A 23048-nucleotide genomic window follows, 5' to 3' on the forward strand; every position below is an offset into this window, starting at 1 on the left:
TACTTATTATGAGTTATAACATTGGTTAAGTATCAACACTTGATGATTATTTTTCTTTTATATAACAGATCAACAGTATAGTTCCGAATCTAAATTCCTTTTAATATAAGTTACTGAAGCTAAATTCCTACCTACCTTGTGTTCAATTATAATGGTGTAGAATTTTAAAATTAGAATCTATGTAAAGACCAATGCAGAATCATACAAAATGGTTGAATATTAGGAAGAAGTAAAATACAAATTAATACCTTTTTCTTAACAACTTGCAATTTTTCATATTCACACTTTATTTTTATATGCTTGCAAACTGTGGTTTATTTTAAAACTTTTCATTTGCAGTGAGTTCATTATCTTTTATGTCATCTCCCTATAATGATTTCAGAAGAGGTTAGAAAGAGATTAATATATTTAAAGAATCTGACTTTTGTGAACAATGGCATCATTAAAAAGGGCTAATTGTCATAAATAAGCCATGAATGGGAAAGACATGATGGCTGAATTTTCTTCATAACCAGTCTCACTGTGGGGAGGAAGGGCCTGCTCTTCCAGCAAACAGATTCTAAAATCACAAGGTCCAGCCTCCATCAATGATGACAGGATTACCTGTTATGTAGGCAGACTGCAATGATAAACACAAGGAGACAGAACAATTAACCAGGTTTAACACAGATTGTGTTTCTTCAATTTTCCCATGACTGAGATAGCTAAACAATGTATTCATGGTAATAGGAACACTCACCTAACACAGATTTTTAGGAAAATCTGAATTAAATTTTGGATGATTTGAAACTGCTGCATGTTCTTGTGATCTAGTTAATTAGCCTCTGGCTAGTGTTCTAGCGCATGTCACATTCTAAGCAGGTGTTTGGTTTCAGGATCAGAAAATTAAGTTTAGTGATATGAAGCCATTCCCCAAATTAGGATAAAGTATAAGCTAAAATAGTACATTTTCATTTTGAAATTCAGAACTACTCTAAAGTACCTGAGCTTTATGCCATTAATAAATTTTTGAACATCATCAAGTATGTAAGTCATAAAGTGACTTACCAAACAGAATTTTTTTTTATATAAGATATTGTATAGTTGATCAAAATACATAGGTATTTCCAGGAGCTGAGCACACTAAATGTGTTTTAAAAACTTAAATGAATAATAACAATATATATATTAAACTATGAAAAGTATTCTATATTATTATTATTATTTTAATTTTTTTTAGTATTCTATATTAGTTTCAGATATCCAAATCTGTACAAAACTAGGGGAATTTTAAAAATTACTTTTTTTCCATAGAATTTTCCATTTTCCAAAGAAATAATGTTGAAGTAATCCTTGTGGGAGGGGTTTAAAAATCTTTTAAGCATGGATGTTAAATATGTGTTCTTTTAAATTTAAAGCCTAAGACAATAAGAAAAGCTGGGAGGTAAGACACCATAGTATGAGTACAGAAATTTTTGAACTTCAATCTATGAAAACTGATCAAATACTGTAGATAAACTAGGAGGTTACTAGTCATTTTACCAAGAAATGACCCCAACTTCCTGAAGTTTTTATTTTTAAAGCAAGCTTTCTGTTATACATATGGACTCCTCTATAAAAGTCCAAAGGTCTTTTTATTGCACATTTCAAGCCAGAACATTTCCAAATATTTGGTACCCTAAGCTCTGGCTAAACGAGGGCAATTTAGCTTATCAGCAGTACCCTCAAATCAGATAAGCTCTGTAGATACAGATTCAGAGAAGCCACAAAGGCCAATGAACTTGTTCCATTAATTTGTTTAGCAGTGTCCCTAGCTGCTAAAGACTGTTAACAGTCCAGAGAAGAGGGAACTTCTATCACTAAAACATTTCAACCAGTGTATTTGTCACATTCACCAACCACCTGATGTACACCAAGTTACTATAAAGAAGTGCTAACAGATTAATAACACACCTCCTCACTACTGCCTGTGTCTCTCTCTCTCTTCCTCTCTTATACACTGCAGTTCCTTGGTCATGGAATATTCAAACACATAAAACAGAGGGGGATGTTCTTGTGCTCTGTACCTTTATAAATATAGTCTGCTTTCGTAGTTTAATTCCATTTAGGAATATATACAATAGCTATCAAGGAAGAAATTGATGACTAAATAGATGCAAAGTGGAAAGAGAATTAGGAATATCCATATGTGATGACCAACAAGAATTCATAGAAAAAAAGCAGGATTTTCCTGAACTGGTCACAAGTAAAACTAAAAATACCAGATGCCAACCCAGTGTCTATTAGAAACAATGACATCTGCTTAACTCTCTCCCCATTTCACCTGAAGCTCTCATAGTTTTGGAGGTTCGTTGCTTGACTTACATTTGATCAGGCTTTCCCCAATTATAATTTTTGAAAGCAACTGCCTCTCATAAAATTAAGCAATTTAATATTTTCAGTCCTCCATGTCATTTGCTACAAGATTTAGTGACATGTAGAGCTGAATGAAGAAGAGTTGGTGGGTCAGATCAAGTGGCCTTTCTTTGAGCAAATTAAATCACAGCTTATCCCTATCTTATAAATGCAACCTCTTAGCATATATATGTTGTAACTCTCTAACATGACATTATCTTGATAAGCAAATCATGGCCAAATGAGGATAATGAACTCCTTGGGAAGAAGAGTGCTTACTTCATCGGAAGCCAAATACACACAGAGCAGGGCTATTTCTTCTGCGGTTGCAAATCTTCCAATTTTCTGTCGCTTCAGGAAGTAGTTCAGTGCCTGAGACCAGAAAGCCATACCATGATATCAGTGATGTGAGGTGAAGTGTGAACTCACCTGCAGCTCCTACAGGAGGTCAAAGGCAAGAGGAATCTACAGAGGTACCATTGGCATGCTGCTTTATTATGTATGATACGTGATACATGAAAATATCATTAGTCTCATTAATTGTGGACCAAGTAGGACTATGGTGACTTCCAAGCTAGTCAAACTATATGTTATGCTAAAATCTACAATGTATCAGATCAGTTAAAGAGGAGAGTTTTTTTTTTTAATTTTTGAAACTGTGGTAAAATATACATGTTATTCATCATCTTAACCATTTTTAAGTATGTTTCAGTAGTGTTAAGTACATTTACATTATTGTGCAACAAACTAGAACTCTTTTCATCTTGCAAAACTGAAACTCTATACAGATTAACCAATAACTCCTTGTTCTTTCCTCCCCCCAACTCCTGGCAGCCACCCTATCTGTCTCCATGAATTTGTCTACTCTAGGAAGAGGACATTTTTCAACCAGAAGCTTTAAACACATTTAAAATAGTAGTTATACCTCTTCGGTATTTGGTCTGGCTTGTATTCTTTCTTGCAGGGATGGGGTATCAACCGTTGCTAAATCAAAGGAAGACATTTGGCTTGGTTAATTATTCAAACTGAAAAAGAAATTGACAAACTTTAAACTTCCTTTCTATATGATACAACAATCAGTGAAATCCTTCTCCATGACTTCGAATGATCATTTCACCTCCAGTTTCTATGATTTTTAAAAACACAGATCATAATTCTTTGTGACCCGAGGCAAGGACTCTGGGTGAATCACTCAGCATTCCCAAGATGTATTTTGATCACAGTACAATGGTATGACACTTTATCAATTTTAAGCACATTTGCATGCATTATCTCAGTTAATCCACAAAACAACCCTGAGATGTAGATACAACCATATAAGTACTTGTACAAGAACCCAGGATGCCTTAAAAGAAAAAAAAAAATCCCTGAGTATCTTCAGGGACAATGCCATGCCTGTCATTGGTCCTCAGTAATTTAGATGGTTCTACATTTTCCTCATTATCTTGCCTATTTTCACTGGTTTTGAATTCCTATTTTTAACCATTGTTTCATGTTTCTCACAAAAAATGTAATTTGAAATTATTTCACTTTAAAAAAGGTAGGAATGATGCTAAAATTTTTTAAATTCCACTTAGTTCGAGCTCCTACAGAGCAAGTAGGACTCCACACTTCTTGTTAATTTATGTAATTTGTAAATTCTCTTTAGAAGCCCTTTTTTGGGGGGCAGGGGTTGCTGACAGTACTCTGGGCGACCATATGATACTTGTAGGTTCATAACAAATGATTTTATAGTCATACCCTCTAGTCCTGAGAGTGCCTGAGGTCAGTGTTTACCAGAAACTGTTTTTTAATTTTAGCATCATTTGTCATTTCTCTGGAGAGGCTGGGATTCTTCAAAGTCAGAAAGTTTCGGCTCTTTCGTGTTTAACACCCTTTTCTTTAGCTTACCTGTATCCTCTCACATTTCACCATAAGTGGGCAGCCCTGTCCACACTCAGTGGAAGCTGCCTTTACTAGATCACTCAGTTCATTAGGAACACTTTCTACCTTCCACATGACTGCAGGCAATGGTGTTGATAAACTTAACACATAACAAAGTTCTCTTGTACCCAGCTTCCAATAATATTTTCCTCACTTCTCTCATCCATACCCTCCTTATAATCCAAGATCATACCAACAGTATGCTCAAGACATCCTAAGCTTTCACTTAATATCCTCAAAATTCAGTTTTAAAATACAACTTTGATACCTTCCTGTATCACTCAGGAGAGCAAGCATCATCTCTTTCATATGGCTGGTATTCATGGCTAGTAAATGAAACTACAGAGCAAGCCTATGCCTTCTACTTAATTCCATTGTCCCTACTCTACTCTGTCCTCTGTGGTACAGACTGACACAGCATGCCATAGTCTATACAAGCCTGGTTTTGAAGAGTTATGACTATACCGCCATCAGTGCAATTCCAGGTACACTCATTCTTTGTCAGGTTCTTTTGCGACTGGCTCTTGAGTCACAGCTAGTTCCTTGTTCCAGACAGTTTGATAATATATTTTCCAATCTTCTAAAAAGTCCAGCTGCTAAAACAACCACATTTTCCAGATCATTTTGCCATTTATTCCATTGGGTAAATGGCACCAAAAATAGTTACAGTCAAGTGTCACCAGTGGGCATGCTAAAACCCAGTGAAACTGTCTCTCTTATATGCTTTTTCTTAGTGTTACCTATGTTTGCCTTTCTAGTCCAAGAAAAATTAAACAGAACACCTCAATCATGGAAATTCTGCAGCTTGCAGGGTATTTTGTATTTCTCCTTTAAATTAGTAAGTCAATGGTTTCTAACCTGAGGGGAGACCATGGTGGAATATATAAAGTCTCGTGTGGAACTTTCCAAACTACACACAGTTTTTCCCATCAACTCTTTCCCCAAGTTCTAGCATACACTTTAGGTTTAGAAAAGTTCCGTAGGTAAGCGTGAAGTACCTCCTCTCCCTAACCCCCCAATACCAGTTGTGACCACCGAGAGCAACCTTGATTCTGGAAATGTGATATTTAATTCCTTTTCAGAGAAGGAAGTTAGTGATTCTTCTTAGGCACCTTGTGTTCATTTTGGGTTAGTGGAACCAGGTGAAAGGGCATATCTATTTAATAGGCATATCCATAGTTATTGAGAAAATGAGAAATTATTCTTATGAAATAAGTTATAGAATGCTTTTATTTGGACAGATTGAATGTCCTTTCTACTAAGTTCTGCTTTTCTTCTTTCCTTTATATGAGAAGTCGGCATACATTTTGGTAAAGAGCCAGATAGGAAATACTTTTAGCTTTGAGAAGCATTTGGTCTGTTAGAACTGCTCAACTCTGCTTGTAGCAGGAGCACAGTCATAGTCAATAGATAATGCAAGTCGGGTGTGGATGTGTTATAATAGGACAGTATTTACTAAACAGGTGATGGGCTGGATTTCTCCTACAGGCCATAGTTTGCATAAAGGAAGGTACTGATCCCTCCTTTTAATTTATGGGTCATCCCAGGTGATTTACAAAACTCAGTAGCGGGATCCCTGGGTGGCGCAGTGGTTTAGCGCCTGCCTTTGGCCCAGGGCGCGATCCTGGAGACCCGGGATCGAATCCCACGTCAGGCTCCCGGTGCATGGAGCCTGCTTCTCCCTCTGCCTGTGTCTCTGCCTCTCTCTCTCTCTCTCTGTGACTATCATAAATAAATAAAAATTAAAAAAAAAAAAAATTCAAAACTCAGTAGCTCTCTGTGTTTTGGGAGTCTCTTACTTTCTTCCTGTGGTTCTGTGAGCATGGCCTACTTTTCCTCTTTCCCCTGACAAGGCCATCTCTGGTCTGCTTCCAAAACACCAAGTTCTGGCCAGTAATGTGGCTTGGCCACGAGATTTGGAATTGTGCCACACGCATAAATACCATTTAAACCCTTTGCATCTGTGGTTCATTCCTAATGACTTAGAATCTCGTTCCCAACCTACTGTTGGACTATTATCTTAATAAGCCTAGACCCTTTTTCGTTTGAGCTTTTTCCCAGTGACAGGATACAATATAACATGTGGTTAACAAGCTTCTGTAGGTAGGTGTCACAGTGGCAACCAGAGTGTCGTAAGGGACAAGTGCACAGCCTTGTAGAGCCCACCTCACCTGGACACACGCAGTTGCACCTGATCCCCTGCTGGATGAAGTCTGTGGCCAAGGACTTTGTGAGGCCAATCACAGCTGCCTTGGTTGTACTGTACACACATCTGTTCTCAACTCCTGAGGGTGAAGGGAAGGTTCAACAGTTGAAGGAATAAAACAACAGTCTCCTTTAGAAAGGGAACACAAGGGGATCCCTGGGTAGCTTAGCAGTTCAGTGCCTGCCTTTTGCCCAGGGCGTGATTCTGGAGTCCCGGGATCGAGTCTCGTATCGGACTCCCAGCCTGCTTCTCCCTCTGCCTGTGTCTCTGCCTCTCTCTATGTCTATCATGAATGAATAAATAAAATCTTAAAAAAAAAAAAAAGGGAACACAAATAGCTGTCCCCAGTAACCACTGTCATACCACCTCCCATCCTACCCTTTAAAAAATTTGGTATCAGGTTTTCTCCCTGAAGAGGGCTAGTGTCTGAATGTGGGAAAATAATATCATTCCTGACACAACCCAGTCAGGGCTTAGGCGTTGAGAATCTGCACTTAATGATGGCAGTGATCTTAGGTTTTCATTATTGGTTGGTAGAAACCTTGGGCAGATTCCAAATGAAAATCAAGGGAAAGAACAAAACAAAAACCAAACCAAACTTACCAAACCAAGTAAGTCAAGAGGACTGCACATTTTTTTGCCTTCCTGTCTTGGGCAGGCTCATGTGTGTTCTTGTAGAGAGAAGGGATGCTATTTCTGCAGTAGCTCTTTCATTTTAAACTCACAAATCCATCTGCCAGACTGTGATGGTATTTCCATTTGGCACTGCAATCTGGGTTCTCTGGCTGGACTTCTTGTTTAGGGCCTAGATTGGTTGTCTTTGTGAAGCACTTCCCAAATTGTTATGCTCCTCTGAATCGAGACAGCACTTTGCAAAAGCCTGTGTTATAATACTGTCACAATGTAGGAGACATGCATTTGCCTGACTCTCCCCCTTTCAGACTGAACTCTTTTGGGGCAGGGGCACATACTGCTCAATACATCTCTTTTGGTTAATTAAATGGATAAATATTTCCTTCTTTCAGCTTGATTTTTATCCCCATATCCTTTAGAAGGAATAAAAGGAAGGGAAAATGAAACTTATTTTTTATGACTGGTTTACAGTGAAGGCAAAAAGGACTGGTGGTAAGGAACCTGTTACTAATTTTTTAAAAGATGGTTTTGACATTATTTGTGGGTTTTATAACCTCTGCTATGCTTGTTGCGAAAACAAACTCATAGCTGGTGAAGGTACGGGAGTATGTGCATCCTGATTCCCAGAGGAAGACAGACCTACCTTTGATGCTAGAAGCCACAGATGACATGTTGATTATGTTGCCAGATTTCTGTGCAAGCATCTGCCGAAACAAAACAAATACAAAACAAAAATGCCACTCTGCAAGATAAAAATAATACCTCTTTAAAAGGTTTGCATTTGCTTATTATGGTTTGCAGAAGCATCTTATTAACTATTAACATTAAGCCTGTTAGGCAGTTTTAATGTCTCACCCAGTCATCGCTGGGAGTGGATGGCATGCTTACGCACTTACTGGCAGGAATATTTCTCAGGAGGATTACTGCCTTCCTCTGGCACAAGAGCATCAGCAAGACTAAGAAGGTACTCTGAGCTAAATGAAAGTTAATGAACATTAATTGTTACTTTGTATTCCTGATGCTGGAAAACTCTTTACTTTATTCAATGCGTATCTGTTGAAGGCCTACTATAATCAGATGCGGCACTAGGTCCAGGAGTTTGGAAGATAAATGCCACACTCCCTGCCTAGCGAGAGCTGCCAGTGGACTGGAGGGGTTGATGTGACCAGGATCCAGCGGCATCAGAGACCTCCACAGAGGAGGATTGGGTGGCAGGAAGGGACAAATCCAGGTTTCGGGACACTCAGAGGAGGGCTCCTAAGGAGGAGAGAGGTTGGATGGTTTTTGAAAGCTAGAGTGTTAGGCTGAAAAGTGAAAAAAGAAAGGTGTTTTAAGGAGCAAGTACCACATGTATAAAGGCTGCATCACGGATCTGGGAGGAAAGGATAGGTCTGCTTAGAATGCCAAGGCATGGGAGGAATGAGGCTGCAGAGGACAATGGGGGCTGAATTTAGGAATCTGGGCATTACCCTGAAGGCAGTGTGGTGACGATGAGTTGTTTAATGCAGAGAAGTGCCATGTTTATATTTGGGGAATACTATGCTTACTGTGGTGCCACGTAGAGGAGACCCACTGGAAGCTGACAGAGTGATTTCAGATAGGACTGATGCAGAAATGTCCGTGGGCAACAAGGGTGGAGTTGATTGAGATGATTAAATGCAGGATGTGGTAAATGGTTATTCAGTGAGGCCTGCTTCCCTCAACAAGGAAGTGTTTCCTAAGAACCCCTCCCTCAGAATTCCCCCACTCAAAGTGTGAATGGCTGAAGAGGAGGGTCTGTGGCTATTTTGTCCTCCTAGAGATGGTACCCAGTAGGTGGTCCATATACTGTGATGAATCAAAATCTCTTGAGGTGCTAGGTTTTTTGTTTATATTTATTATTTTTTAAAGATTTTATTTGTTCATGAGAGAGACACAGAGAGAGGCAGAGACACAGCAGACAGAGAAGCAGGTTCCCCACAGGGAGCCTGATGAGGGACTTGATTCCAGGACTCCAGGATCACACCCTGAGCTGAAGGCAGATGCTCAACTGCTGAGCCACCCAGGCATCCCAAGGTGTTAGGGTTTTCTTTCAAAAAAGATTAATCTATTTAGAGTGCAAGTGGGGGAAGGGGCTGAGGGAAAGGGAGTGAGAGAGAATCTTAAGCAGACTCCATATTGAGAACAGAGCCATACACGAGACTCGATGTCACAACCCTGAGATCATGACCTGAGCCAAAATCAAGAGTCAGATGCTCAACTGACTACCACAGAGGCACCCTGAGATACTAGATTAAGGTGCAGATTGCTGGGCCCTGTCCCAGACCTACAGGAATAATATAATGGATGAAAAAGCTGCTATGAATTCACAATGTTTTCAGATGAACTTATACTTAAGTATAACATGTATGTGTGTTTTCAAGGGTATACAGGTATGTCCAGGGACATGGGGACTCATGAATGCTTTGGGGGAAGAAGCAAGAGGTGGAGAGAATTCCTGTCCGATGGACATTACCTTCTCATTGAAATCAGAAGCTCACAGGATGACCACAAAGAACAAGGAGAGGATGGTGGACATGAGGAGGAGTGAAGAGTTAAAACAAGGTTTGAAAGGAAATGGAAGACCACCACCAGAGAACGGAGGAAGGAAAAGCAGGATATGCTGTGCCATGAAAGCCAAGTAAAAGAATTATTAAAAAAGTGTCCTAACAGTAAGTGTAGAGAGAGAAGTCGCTTCTGCTGGGGTGAGTTGCTCTAGCAGCTTTCAGACAGAGAGGTGAAGGAATGGAGGTGAGTGACTGGTCCAGGGATGAAGCTACCAAGATGACAGGTCTCCCTACAGTATTCTTCTGCCTTTGTTTTGATACTTAGTTACTATTTGTACCCAAAAGCATAGGGTCTACAACAACCTAAAGCATCGTGCTAGATGGATTAAAGGATACAGGGGAGGCTGAGGTTACCCAACCAAGTCAAGGTGAGTCCACCAAGGCTGAGGTGACCCAACCAATACTTTCACCCCTGCAGTAGGGGTGAAAATATTTAACCCAACTTGTTTGTCTTCATGATAAAGAGGATCATAATGAAATGAGGTCCTCATGAAAAAGACCAGGGATATGAGTCAAGTATAATGGTGTTGAAAACGAAGCCTTCACATTCTTTCTTATCCAACTTGCAAATAACCTGGTTTTACTTATGTTTAATTTTTTCCCAGTTTTATTGAGCTATCATTGTCCCTACATAACCCATTTTTAATACCTAGAGATTACATATACCCCAACTGAATATATAAAGATTAGCTATTAAGTTAGTTCAGTCTATAATCTTTTGAAATGCAGTAATTCTTCAAGCAAAACTTTAGAATATAGTCACCTGGGGTGGCAGCACCTGGGTAGCTCAGTCAGTTGGGTGTCTGCCTTTGGTTTAGGTCATGATCCCAGGGTGCTGGAATTGAGTCCCAAGTCAGGCTCCCTGCTCAATGGGGAGTCTGCTGCTCCCTCTCCCTCTGCTTCTTCCTTCACTTGTGTTCTCTCATGCTCTCACTCTATCTCAAATAAATAAAAATCTTTAAAGAAAAAGAATACAGTCACCTAGGAGATGCTAGTGCTGCCCCCAAGCACTTGTGCCATCCATTCAACCAGGTCTTTCTGCTGGTTCTAGAGCCCTGTGCCAGCCTCCTCCCATGCAGCCTTCTCAATGCTGGCTCAGTACCTCCTGGTACAGGTGCATGCTCTTCCTGGCTTCCCAGGCTAACAGTCCTCTGTTGTAGTCAGGCAAATATGACTTGGCAAGTGTAAAGTGAAGTGTCTAGTACACAGTATTCCTATATAGGATCAACCTCCCAGAAGCTCAGGCAGGGGCTAGAAAGAGCTCTGAAAATTCCCTCTAGCTGTAGATCCAGTTAGTCCTACCCTGATCCAGCTCTTTTATCAGCTCCTAAACCTGGCAGACCTTGGTTTCTTGGGTCTTTGGTGAGTTCATGTCTGACCTCTACCTGGATTGGCAACCTAGATTCATTTATTCATTCAACAAATACTTGCTAAAGCACTTCTATGTGCTAGAGTGTCTTCTAAGATACAGCAAAGGGGGAAAAAAATCTCCACATATTGAGACTTCCTTGACTTTGGATTTTGCATTGATCTCTATTTACAGTATTTTCAACTTGTTCTTTGCCTTTTGACTCATATTCCAGTTTTGGAATGGTTTTCTGTATGTCTACCCATGAACAAAAATTTCCTACAAGTGTTTCTATGTTTTGGCCACCTGACTTTTCAGATCTGCCTGGACTCCAAATCCCGGCTTCCCCTAGAAAGTTCTAACCTGGTATATGTGCATCATAGTTAATGAATCCAGAAGATCCCAGACAATTAGGGATTGTGTAATCTCTCACCCTCATTTTATTTTTTATTTATTTTTAAAAATATTTATTTGGGATGCCTGGGCAGCTCAGCAGTTGAGCGTCTGCCTTTGGCTCAGGGCATGATCCCAGAATCCTGGGATCAAGTCCCACATCGGGCTCCCTGCTTCTCTTTCTGCTTCTCTCTCTGTCTCTCTCATGAATAAATAAATAAAATCAAAATAAATAAATATTTTATTTATTTGAGAGAGAGAGAGTGTGGAAGACCACAAATGGTGAGGAGAGGGAGAGGGAGAAGCATACTCCCTGCTGAGCAGGGAACCCAATGTGGGGCTCGATCCCAGGACCCTGAGATCATGACCCGAGCTGAAGGCAGACACTTAACTGACTGAGCCTCCCAGGTGCCCCCTCACCTCCATTTTAAATAGAATAGAGTACAAGTGCCATCTCCCATGGCACACGGTGAAGTAGGGGCAGAGTTCAGGCTGTGATGCCAGAGTCCAAAATCTGGGGTCAGGTTGGTTACTGTTAAAGTAACCAGGTGCTGGTTAATAAGATTGACTCTATCTGATTGTCTATCCCAGACATTAATATCTCCTGGGATTTTTACAAATCAGTGGTACTGGTTCATATGGTTTATTGTTAAGATGCTTTAAATCATAGGTAAACTCACTAATTTGCAAGTTCATGTTTGATACTTCAAAAGTTAACACTTGGGATGCCTGGGTGGCTCAGCGGTTGATTGAATGTCTGCCTTCGGCTCAGGTCCCAGGATTGAGTCCCTCATTGGGCTCCCTGCGAGGAGCCTGCTTCTCCCTCTGCCTATGTCTCTGCCTCTCTCTCTCTCTCTCTGTCTCATGAATAAATAAATAAGATTTTTAAAAAAATTAACACTTACATGTTTATTTATTTTTAAAGGAAGAGTAACTTTTTTTTTTTAAGATTTTATCTATTTATTCATGAGAGATACACAGAGCGAGAGAGGCAGAGACACAGGCAGAGGGAGAAGCAGGCTCCACGCAGGGAGCCCGATGCGGGACTCGATCCCAGGTCCCCAGGATCAGGCCCTGGGCCGAAGGTGGCGCTAAACCGCTGAGCCACCTGGGTTGCCCACTGACATGTTTAAATTTGAGTACCACTGGACCATACCCCACACTTGCTGCCTTCACTAATGTTTGTAAAGCATTCCAGACATGGAGTAGGCTGGTTATGCACATGTGACAGCTTTACCATTTGTGACTTTCTCCTTTTACCATAGCTTCTGCTTCTCTCCTATATCCTAGGTTAAGAATCAGTCTTCAAAAAATAATCCAATTCCAAATAGCATAGATTCTCATGAACTCCAAATAAGCACAAAAAAAAAAAAGAAAAAAAAGAGATTTATATTTTAAAAATTTGCTACTTCAACATCCCATGGGCTCACTGAGAGATCCTTTCTAGGTGCTAAGCAGATTAAAACAAATTGCTTTTTTTTTTTTTTTTTTTTTTGAGATTTTATTTATTCATGAGAGAGAGAGGCAGAGACACAGGCAGAGGGAGAAGCAGGCTTCATGCAGGGAGCCTGATGTGGGACCCAATCCTGGGACTCCAGGATCACGCCCTGGGCTGAAGGCGGCACTAAACCGCTGAGCCACCCAGGCATCCCAAATTCCTTTGTTTCTAAGTCAGTTTTTCGTAATTTTCCTTTTAATGTTCACCTGGATCTTTTAGGTTGAATGTTCAGAGCAAAGCATCAGCCGTGCCTTGCCATTAAAAAGCTTTTCTCCATGGGTTGGCAGCATTCAGTATGTCCGTCATCTAATCCATCTAGGATGGAAGAGAAGAATAGCTTCTCTGCATTTCACTAGGCTTCGGTTTACAACCTTGGACTGAGTTGGTTCTGTACTTAGTCAACCCCTTTCAGTGTCTGAGCTTGTGCTGTCTGCTTACTATTGGCTTATGAATTCATCTGAACTCAATATTTTTCATATTTATGCTCCCCTCCCACAGAACACCTAGTGTATGTTTTATATCAAAAGGCATTTAATGCTTGTTTGTAAAATAAAACGAAAAACACTGACGACTTGTGTGAAAGCTGTGGAATTCAAGGGTTAATATATCATGAGGAATGCTCTCTCTTTAACACATGCTGTGACTCACCTCTCTGGTCTCTATGGCTCAGCTAAAAACAAGAAAAATGATCAGGGAACAGAAAAGCCATGGGGGTACATCCATCTTGAGAGCCTGTGCCTAGACACTGAAATTCAAAAAGGGGCCCAACTCCAGGTTTCAAATCCTGTTTTTTGTTTTTTTAAAGATTTTATTTATTTATTTATAAGGTAGACACTCAACCACAGAACTACCCAGGCGTCCTTCAAATCCTGTTATAACCACCTGCTAATTATGTGACCTTGGGCAAGTTACCTCACCTCTCAGTTTTATTATTCTCTGTACGGTGGATGTGATAAAGTAGTATGTACCTCATTACCTTCTTCTGGTCCTGCATGCCTCCTTGCTGTCCCTCTCCCTGGGTCCCTCTTCCTTAAATACCTGCATAGCTAGCTCCCTCATTTCACTTGGGCCTCTATGAAAATTTCAGCATGTCAGTGAGGCCCTCCTGGGCTTTACTGATATCCTAGCTGCTTTTTATTCATAGTACTTCTAATCACTTCCCAAGTTATATTTCCGATTCCTTGTTATCCTGTCTCACTCCTCAAAAATGGGATATCTCTTATAGAAGGGACTTTGTTTGGTTTTCTGATGTGTTTTCTGCACCTAGAGTGGAGATTTGCCAATAGAAAGTGCTTAATATTTCTTGAATATTTCTTAACTGAAAGGTTAAATCAATTAATTTATATTAAGTGCCTTGATATAAACATTCAGTACAGGTTAGTCATTACGTTAGCTACTGTCACTCTTCAGCACATGTGAGGACCCTTTCTGGATGCCCAGTGTGGAGATCTACTTATCCAGTAGTGCTTATCCTAGTGGTGGTAGTCCTTACCTTAGGAAGAAATGCCTTGATCATCAAGTACATGCTGCGGATATTGAGATTCATTGAGAAGTCCCAGTCTTTCTCCTCGCAGTCCAGGATAGTTCCATGATGGACAAAACTGGAAGAGGAATTAAATAGCGGGGAAAAAATGATCATTTAAGAAGATCTGTATTCCTTTTCCTTATCATTTTTTTATTGTAATATATTAACTTAGATCATTGACTCTTGTGAAGATTTTAACAATTCTGATATCACCTAGTACACTAGGTTAATGAGTATCCAACAACTTAAGCTAAATACATTTATTTGAAAACAATATCCTTCTTTTAAAAGAGAAAGGCAAAAGTCTGGGGCCACCAAACGTAAGAAGCTTGATAGCGATTGCACAGGAAATATCAAAAACATGAGACTAGGATGCCTGCCCTACTTTTTCAAGAGCAATAGTGCCCTCAGGTGGCACAGATTTAGTGTTTTCAAAGGGAAAATCAAATTGCAAGGGAAACCATTGTCTCAACATCTCAGGATGGCCAAGTAATATGGTTATCATACAGTTCTAACATATTGAGTAAACAAAGCAGAACAAAACAAACTCTTAAAGCAGCCTTCACTCACTGCCTTTTAAGTCACACTCATAAATAACCTGCTCATCCTTTGCGTGACAGCAAGAACCACGTGCTCTATTTCTATATCCCTTACACTGCCTAAAATTTAACATGTAGATGTTCAAAAACTAATTTTCCTGATTTATTTTTGTCATGGCTCTGAGTATATTCTCATATAAGGGATGGACAATTTATAAAACAGATTGTCAAAAATTGTTGCTTTAATTTAATTTTCATGTAATGTAACATGACAAACTATAGATTTTTTTTTTTTTTTTTTTCTGCACTGAAACATGATTAAGGAGAACAAAAACATATTAGAAAGCTCTGGAGGTTTTCTACCAATGCAGCAGTACAAATATCTCACTACATAAGAAAGGTGGAATGTCACTTGGGTCCTGTATAAACCTCAGTTGTATTTGTCTCTACTGTCACACCTAAGCAGAGAAAATACTGGCACTACCTGTCCTATGTGCAGCTGCTCCACTTTCAGTCTCCTCTCATTCACACATAGTTCCGCATGTTTGCTACTACCTAGTAAGTTCAATTAAGCCATTCTCTTTGTGCTCTATACAGAAGTGCAACACAGAAACTTCTTTTGATGGATGGGACTCATTGTCCCACTAAGAAACCCTGAGCTTGGGAGGTTGTGCCAAAAAAATTGGGAACACCTGCATTTCAAGAAGCTGAGTACTTGGTTTCTGGTGTATATACTTTGTTTTAGAGACATCTACTGGAAGATAGTTTCTAATTTATAAGTCTTACTGGAGCACCCACCACGAGTCCATTGGTGTGAGCTGTTGCTAGCCTTAAGAAATCAACAGGTTCAGATTAATACCAGTTCTCTTTGGTAGATCATAACTTCCCTTAGGCCTCAAGCCCATGTCCACTTCTTTTTCTTAAAGATTTTATTTATTTATTTGCCAGAGAGAGAGAGAGAGCGCACACATGCAGGGGGAGTGGCAGGCAGAGGGAGAGGGAGAAGGAGGATCCCGGGGGGCACAGAACCCAGTGCGTTTATCTAGGACTCCGGGATCATGACACGAGCCAAAGGCAGGTGCTTAACCAACGGGACCACCCAGGCATCCCTCTATGTCCACTTCTTTGGCTTTCTTACTTGCTGAATTTTGGAATAAAAATTCTGTTAAAATCTAGCTGTGTTTCCTAAGAAATATATTATGGTTCATGATGAATAATTTTGCCATTTTATCAAAAATCATTAAAGTCATGGAAAACTTTCTGTAAGAACAGTGAAATTAAAACATGAATTACCCAGCAACATTAAAGAGAACATCAAGTCTCCCAATTTCATTGGCAAACTGATCAATTTGTTTCTTCTTTGTGACATCAAGGGTCCGAGTTTGAATACCTGAAAAATAAAACAAAGGAATCTATCTGTACTCATAAAAATATTTAGCCTTGAAGATTTAGCTGTTTTAAAGTGTGAGGATTGCAGTCTTTGTCCAGTTAGACTTCATAGGATTGTTCGCCATTAGAGAGTCTTAGGAATATTTATTTATTTATTTATTTATTTATTTATTTATTTATTTATTTATGATAGAGAGAGAGAGAGGCAGAGACACAGGAGGAGGGAGAAGCAGGCTCCATGCTGGGAGCCCGACATGGGACTCGATTCCGGGACTCCAGGATCGTGCCCTGGGCCAAAGGCAGGTGCTAAACCGCTGAGCCACCCAGAGATCGAATCTTTTTTTTTTTTTTTAAAGATTTTATTTATTTATTCATGAGAGACACAGAGAGAGGCAGAGACATAGGCAGAGTGAGAAGCAGGCTCCCTGCGGGGAGCCCAGTGAGGGACTCGATCCCAGGATCCTGGGATCATGCCTTGAGCTGAAGGCAGATGCTCAACCACTGAGCCACTCAGGGATCCCTGGGGTTTTAGGAATCTTAAGAATCTTATTAGTAAAAATCTGAAAATCCTCCTTGTCTTGACCTCTATATTAGATGCCTCTCAGTAAGCCAGCAGGAATAAAGCAACTGGGCCCCTCTAGCCCTTTCTTTCCCTAAAGGTTGAATTATTGCTCCAGTGATGCTGAATTCTGCCTGTGAGGGAAGGGCAGGGGAAGTGGAATAAGAAATTATTTCTATTTGTGCCCTTTACCTTTATGCCAATTCTTTTGTTTACTAGAAATAACTTTGTTGGTCATGGGTACCATCATTTATTTCTGGACTAAATTGCGAGAAGAAATGAGAGGCCAGAAGAAGGGATGAAAACACTAACCAGGAGTGATCTGGTGTGGGATCTGAGAGAGACACACTATACTAGCTACTAAAAAACCCCAAAACCAAAAAAAAAAAAAAAAAAAAAAAAAAAAAACCAACAAATCTGCTTTAATGAAAGAAGCAGTTATTATTTTTTATGATTTAAAAATATATAGTTTATTTTATTCCCTTTTGGATATAGAAAAGGTAGATTATAAATAAAGAAAGGGAAGACTAAATTTGAGTTTCAGAAGAACTTCCTTTGCTTTGTTTTTCCAGGGCAGCAGCTACCCCTTAGACTTGTTGAAATGGTAACTCAACATAGTCTAGCTCAGTTAACTAATTCAATGAACTAAACTGTGTTTGCTCATGTAACCTGTTCTATTTTGCTGAAACGGTTAAATTTCAAGTGACTTCTATGTCCTGATTTCTTTCTGAGTAATGCCGTCTGAAGCCGTCTGATGTTGGAATTAGGTTCGGTGTGGTACACTAAGGGGCAGCCAAACAAGTTAGTCTTTGCAGCTGCTGCTTTATTTTTTTTTTTTTTTAGATTTTATTTATTTATTCATGAGAGACACAGAGAGAGGCAGAGACATAGGCAGAGAGAGAAGCCAGCTCCCTGCGGGAAGCCTGATACGGATCTCGATCTCAGGACCCTGGGATCTAAGCCAAAGGCAGATGCTCAACCACCAAGCTACCCCAGGCGACCCAACTCTTACAGCTTCTGATCATATGTCATTTTAAGGCTAAGCTGTTTCCATTATGGTAGCCACATGTGGCTACTGAGCATTTGAAATGCAGCTAGTGTGAATTGAAATGTTCTGTAAGTGTAAAATACATGTGCATTTCAAAGATTCAGAATAGGAACCCTGTAGTGGTTTAGCGTCTGCCTTTGGCTCAGGTCATGGTCCCAAGGCCTGGGATCAAGTTCTGTGACACCTTGCTGAGTCTGAATTCCAAGTTCACACTGCCGAGTTGCTTACCGGGGTACTTTTCCAGTTCCTGAAGTTTGGACTCATTGATATCAGTGGCAATGACTTTGGCACCTTCTCTTGCAAAAGCCTGGGAGACACAATGTACAAGTAAATCCTTTGTCTATTTGATTTGATTCTGTTCTCATGAATGGAAAGTCTTTTAGCCTTTTCTCCCTTATCTTATTTTCAATGCTTTCCCTATAAAATAGGTAGAATTTCAAGCTCTCTTTCACTTCACCCATCCCATTATTATTTTCATTACTTAGAACGTGACATACATTATGCTTGTCATCTGACTTTGTCCCTTTAAGCATTATCAAATAAAATAGTGTTTTTAAAAACGAGGCCTCTGTTATTGACACTTCTCAAAATACTATTCTGTGATGTCATGGCCTGTATTTATTTCATTTCTGAGGAAGTTCTTACTGTTTTCTAGTTCTTATTATATTCCAAATAATAAGAGAAAATGGGTTATTTCAACACTTTTTTTTCTCCTGAGTATATTAGTTTCATAAATGTCAAACCATACCCTACTATTACACTTTAAATGCATTAATTAGGTCAAGTGGGGGTAATAATGTGCAAGAAGTTGATATAAATTAGGAAGGTAAAGGTAACCTGACAGTCTTGTAATTCGAGTCTTATACCTGAATTGATGTAATTTCTGCATTCCTGTAGGGCCACTGTAGTAAATATATCATAGTGCAGAGAAACTGAGACAGAGAAGTCTCTCAGAGTCAAAGATTATCAGTAATGTTGCATAATAAACATGTGAGGTGTTCATTCCTTCATCTGCCTGGGGTCAGGAATAGGGACTTTTCTTTTGTAACGTAAGACAAGAGAAGCACAAAATTTAAAAAAAATAAAAAGTAGAGCAGAATCAAGTAATCATAGGATCTGTCCACATAATTCAATACCTCAAAAGGTAGTAAGTAAACAAGAGATAATAACTTACTAAGGCAGCTGCCCGGCCAATCCCCTGAGCAGCAGCTGTCAGGACGATGACCTTCCCATCAAGTCGACCCATAATGGAACCTGTGGTTAAAGCTAGAGACGTATATTTAATGGCTTACACTGTAGCACATGGTCCTGTGCAGTGACATCTAGAATGAACAGTTTAATGTACTCCTTAAGAACTTAATGACAGTTTCTGTACAAATAGTCCCATCATCTGAATTCTCCAAGAATGCTGACACTAGATACCTACCTTAGTGTATCAGAAATATTTAGCATAACCCACTTAAGTGGTAACAGACATTGGACTTTAATCCACCATTCGGTTTCCTGAGTACTTAGAGAAGACAGCCTTTGATACTGATATAGCAGGGCTGGAGTCCTTCCCTTCACTACCACCACCATTGTCCCCACTGTCCCTATACAAACTGCTATGGCATTCTCGATTTCTCTGCTGTAAACTTTTGTTGGGGGTTTGTACTATCAATTGTCTATGGCTTTTCCTTGTCACTGGAAAGATTTCATGGTTGGCCTCAGAGAGTCATTGAACAAAAGAGCTGGAAAAATCAAATCATATCCAATACTCCCATTTTATAGATGAGAAAACTGATCTGATTTACTCAAGGTCACAGAGCCAGTTAATGACAGAGACAGAACTATGCTCAGGCCTCCTGACTTCTTCACTATGTGAAATTCCACCCCACAATACTGCTGAACCTTTCTTAAAGTTTAAGCATACAGGGGTGCTTGGGTGGCTACATCAGTTAAGCGTCTGCCTTCAGCTCAAGTCATGATCCCAGGGTCCTGGGATCTAGCTCTGCACTGGGGCTCTCTGCTTAGTGGGGAGCCTGCTTCTCCACTCAGCTGCTCCCCTTGCTTGTGCTCTTTCTTTCTCTGTCTTTCAAATAAATAAGAATCTTCAAAAAGAAAAGTTTAAGCATGCAGTAGTAACACTTTAACAGATACTATCTAATTTTCAGATTGGAGGACTGAGGAATTCTGACCTAGGGAAAATAAGATATGCATAAGACACTTGACTGGTTCTTGAGCAGTAGTTTGCAGGATGAGGGGAATGGCTAATGATGGGGTTGGGGGTAGTTAAACGTCAAATGATGGTTAACTGAGGCTGTCTTCAAGGAACTGAGTACATTTGCTCGCCTTGCTGTCCTTAATGGGTGTCTCTGATTTCACACCAAGGTACACAATGTCTGCTTTGTCCCAAGGCATCACATCACCATTCCAGGCAAAAAAAAAAAAAAAAAAGGTAGTGGGGGGCTGGTGGTGGGAAATAAAAGCCAAAAGCCTTTCAGAGTGTCCTCTCTTTCTATTCAAGAAGGAAGCCCTCCTTAGAAATTCCAACGTTCATTTCACAGGCCAGCTCTAGCTGCAGAGGTTAGGAATTTGAGAGTTTTGTTTTCTAGCCTCTGTAAAGAGAAAAGCTAGGGGAGGAGGGTAGTGAGCCAACTTAAAAGGTACATGTACAGATAACCTACACAATTACCCTACTCAATTATCCGCCTGATAGAAAACAGGTAGCAAGTCTGGCTTAGAAGGCTCACATGATCGAGTCCTTTCTTTTTTGAACCAATCTTTGTTCTCACTAGCCAACCTTGGTTTTTTGCTGTAACCAAGCCTCCCCGCTTTATCTAAGCTCGGAATGCCAAGAGGCCAGTTACTCCTGTGGGCAACGGACACTAAAGGATTGATGGAAAGAGTGTGACACAATCAGACACGTATTTTAGCTCACTGTGGAGCAGGCTGCGGGAGGCTGTCTTTGGGAGGGTGTGCAGTGGTCTGAGGGGCCTCCGGTGAAACAGCAGAGAGGGAGGGGATGGAGAAGGGGGCTGGATCAGAGCAGCGTTTAAGACAGGAGACAGGGCCTGGTCAGCAGTGCACTTCCTTCGGAGGTCATAAGTGCTGCTGGCTTTGGGTGCATGGCACTGAAAGCAAGTACCAATACCAAAGATGTCCCTAGGAATCTTTGAAACCCAGAGAAGCACTTACGGAACAACTATTGAAGCACAGCTGCTTTGCTCGCTCTGAAATCTTAGCTGGTCTTGCCTTTCTGGGACCAGATTTTGGTACAAAGACTTACTGTGGGAAAAAACTATACTATCAAACTAAAATGGATTTATTTGGGAAAATGTAATACAAACATGACCTGAAATGGTAAAATGAGGCAACTCTCCATAAATCCAACATGAAAACCACACTGAAAAACTTATATACCAGAGTTTTAGACTTGTTAAAAATGCACCCTTATACTGATCTAACAGCTGAAATTAATCTTGAAATGGGTAACTTGCAGAACGCAAAATCTAACTCTCCCCCAGTCTGAAGTATCATTTAAAAAAATAAAAGGAAATCTTACTTTAGAGCAGCAAGTGGACGGCGTCCTTCAGATCCGTGGGCGAGAAACAAACTTGAGACCTTTGTGCAGAAGCAAGTCAGGCGCTTAATAATGCATGTTGGGATTTGTAGTTTCCGTCAGTTTTAAGAAAAGGAGGCGCACATTTATATACTACGTATGTGCGTGTGCTGCCACCAAGTGGAGCTCAGGTGGTACAGTTAACTCCAAGGAGGTGAAAAATGGAAAAGCGCCCTACAGCTTACTTAGGATATGGAAATCATCACCTTCACTTTAACCTAAGTCTTTGTTATTTGTTCGTGCCTACTATGTGCTGCTCTAGGATATTAAAAATTTAATGAGCCAGAAATTTCATATAAAAGAGAGTAGGGCAATAAAATAGAAGGACCCTAGGTCATTTAAGATAGCACAGGCTTCCTTCTAGGCCATTTCCCAAGATTGTTTTGAGGGAGGGAAATAAAAATTCCCTTGTGTTTAAAATCTAGTTATTTTTTTTATGGTTGTTTTGTCACACTCTAATACTTGTAAATGTTTAGTGGCAGAGTGCAGGCATCCTGAGTACACTGAGGGGCAAGGTCCGGGTAGCACTTTGAACTTTAGTGTGGAGGCTCATGTTGGGCAAGAACAAAAACTCAAATTTGGCTGAAGAGAACAGAGATAGTAGAGATTGAAAAGGACTAGGTCATGTGTGCTAGGCTTAGTAAGTCATACTTAATCAGGTGCATAATTGAGCAGAATGGTTGTGTAGGTTATTTTGTGCATGTACTATTTGCCTTCGTTCACTCAACATCCCCCCACCTCTTTCCGCTGCCTTTTATTTTATAAAGGCCAGAAAACCAAACTCTCACATTCCTAGCCTCCTTTGTTGCTAGAGCTGGCCAATGGAAGGCAAGTTGAGAGGATTTCCTTCTTGAATAGAAAGGCAAGGCCACTTTGAAAGGCTTTCCTTCTTTTTTGTCTGGAATGTGGATCTGCTTTGGGACATGGCAGCCATTGTGTGACTTTTGAGGTCAGAGGCAGAGCAGGGTAAGGGAAGGAACCTGATTCCTTGAAGACAGCTTCTATGCCACAGTTCTAGACCAACTCCTCTGGATTCTTATGTGAGAAAAAGTTAATTTCTTTGAATCACATCTTTCTTTAGTTTTTTGTCTTTGGAGCCAAGTATATTCATAACAGTCATGGCAGTTCAGAACAAGACTGTGTAGTGAGAAAGATGAAGGTTAAGTCTCATATCCTTCACTAGCTGGGTAAATCACTTAACACTCCAAGCCCCAGTTTTCTTATCTGTAAATGAAGGTAACCATAGCACCTGCCTCAGGCATGTGAGAAGGAAGGACAAGGCATGCACATTTATTACATTTGTACTTAATAAATGTTATTATTAAAATTCAATTAGATACCCACCATTTGCTTCGACGTGGATGGAACTGGAGGGTATTATGCTGAGTGAAATAAGTTAATTGGAGGACAAACATATGGTCTCATTCA

At 40.1% G+C, this 23048-nt stretch overlaps 1 protein-coding gene across 1 annotated transcript; it reads right to left on the minus strand.

The window, feature by feature from the left end:
* Window positions 1–267: 267 nt before the first annotated feature.
* On the minus strand, window positions 268–21710 carry BDH2 (3-hydroxybutyrate dehydrogenase 2). Its single transcript, XM_025422948.3, has 10 exons — window positions 21564–21710; window positions 19194–19285; window positions 18248–18326; window positions 16317–16413; window positions 14452–14560; window positions 7779–7839; window positions 6468–6581; window positions 3299–3357; window positions 2653–2745; window positions 268–619 (listed from the first exon to the last, which is right to left on the minus strand). Exons 2-10 carry the CDS (start codon window positions 19263–19265, stop codon window positions 566–568), a joined length of 738 nt encoding a protein of 245 aa, XP_025278733.1. The 5' UTR covers window positions 19266–19285; window positions 21564–21710; the 3' UTR covers window positions 268–565.
* Window positions 21711–23048: the final 1338 nt, after the last annotated feature.

Source organism: Canis lupus, chromosome 32 (genome assembly GCF_003254725.2).
Source record: "Canis lupus dingo isolate Sandy chromosome 32, ASM325472v2, whole genome shotgun sequence".
Taxonomy (NCBI): Eukaryota; Metazoa; Chordata; class Mammalia; order Carnivora; family Canidae; genus Canis; species Canis lupus.

Coding starts and splice junctions, on each gene's coding strand:
- BDH2 (XM_025422948.3), bottom strand. CDS start 19,265: ATGGGTCGACTTGATGGGAAGGTCATCGTCCTGACAGCTGCTGCTCAG. Junction 3,358..6,467: donor GTGCAACTGCGTGTGTCCAG/GTGAGGTGGGCT, acceptor CCTTTGATTTAG/CAACGGTTGATACCCCATCC. Junction 2,746..3,298: donor CCAGACCAAATACCGAAGAG/GTATAACTACTA, acceptor TTCTGGTCTCAG/GCACTGAACTACTTCCTGAA.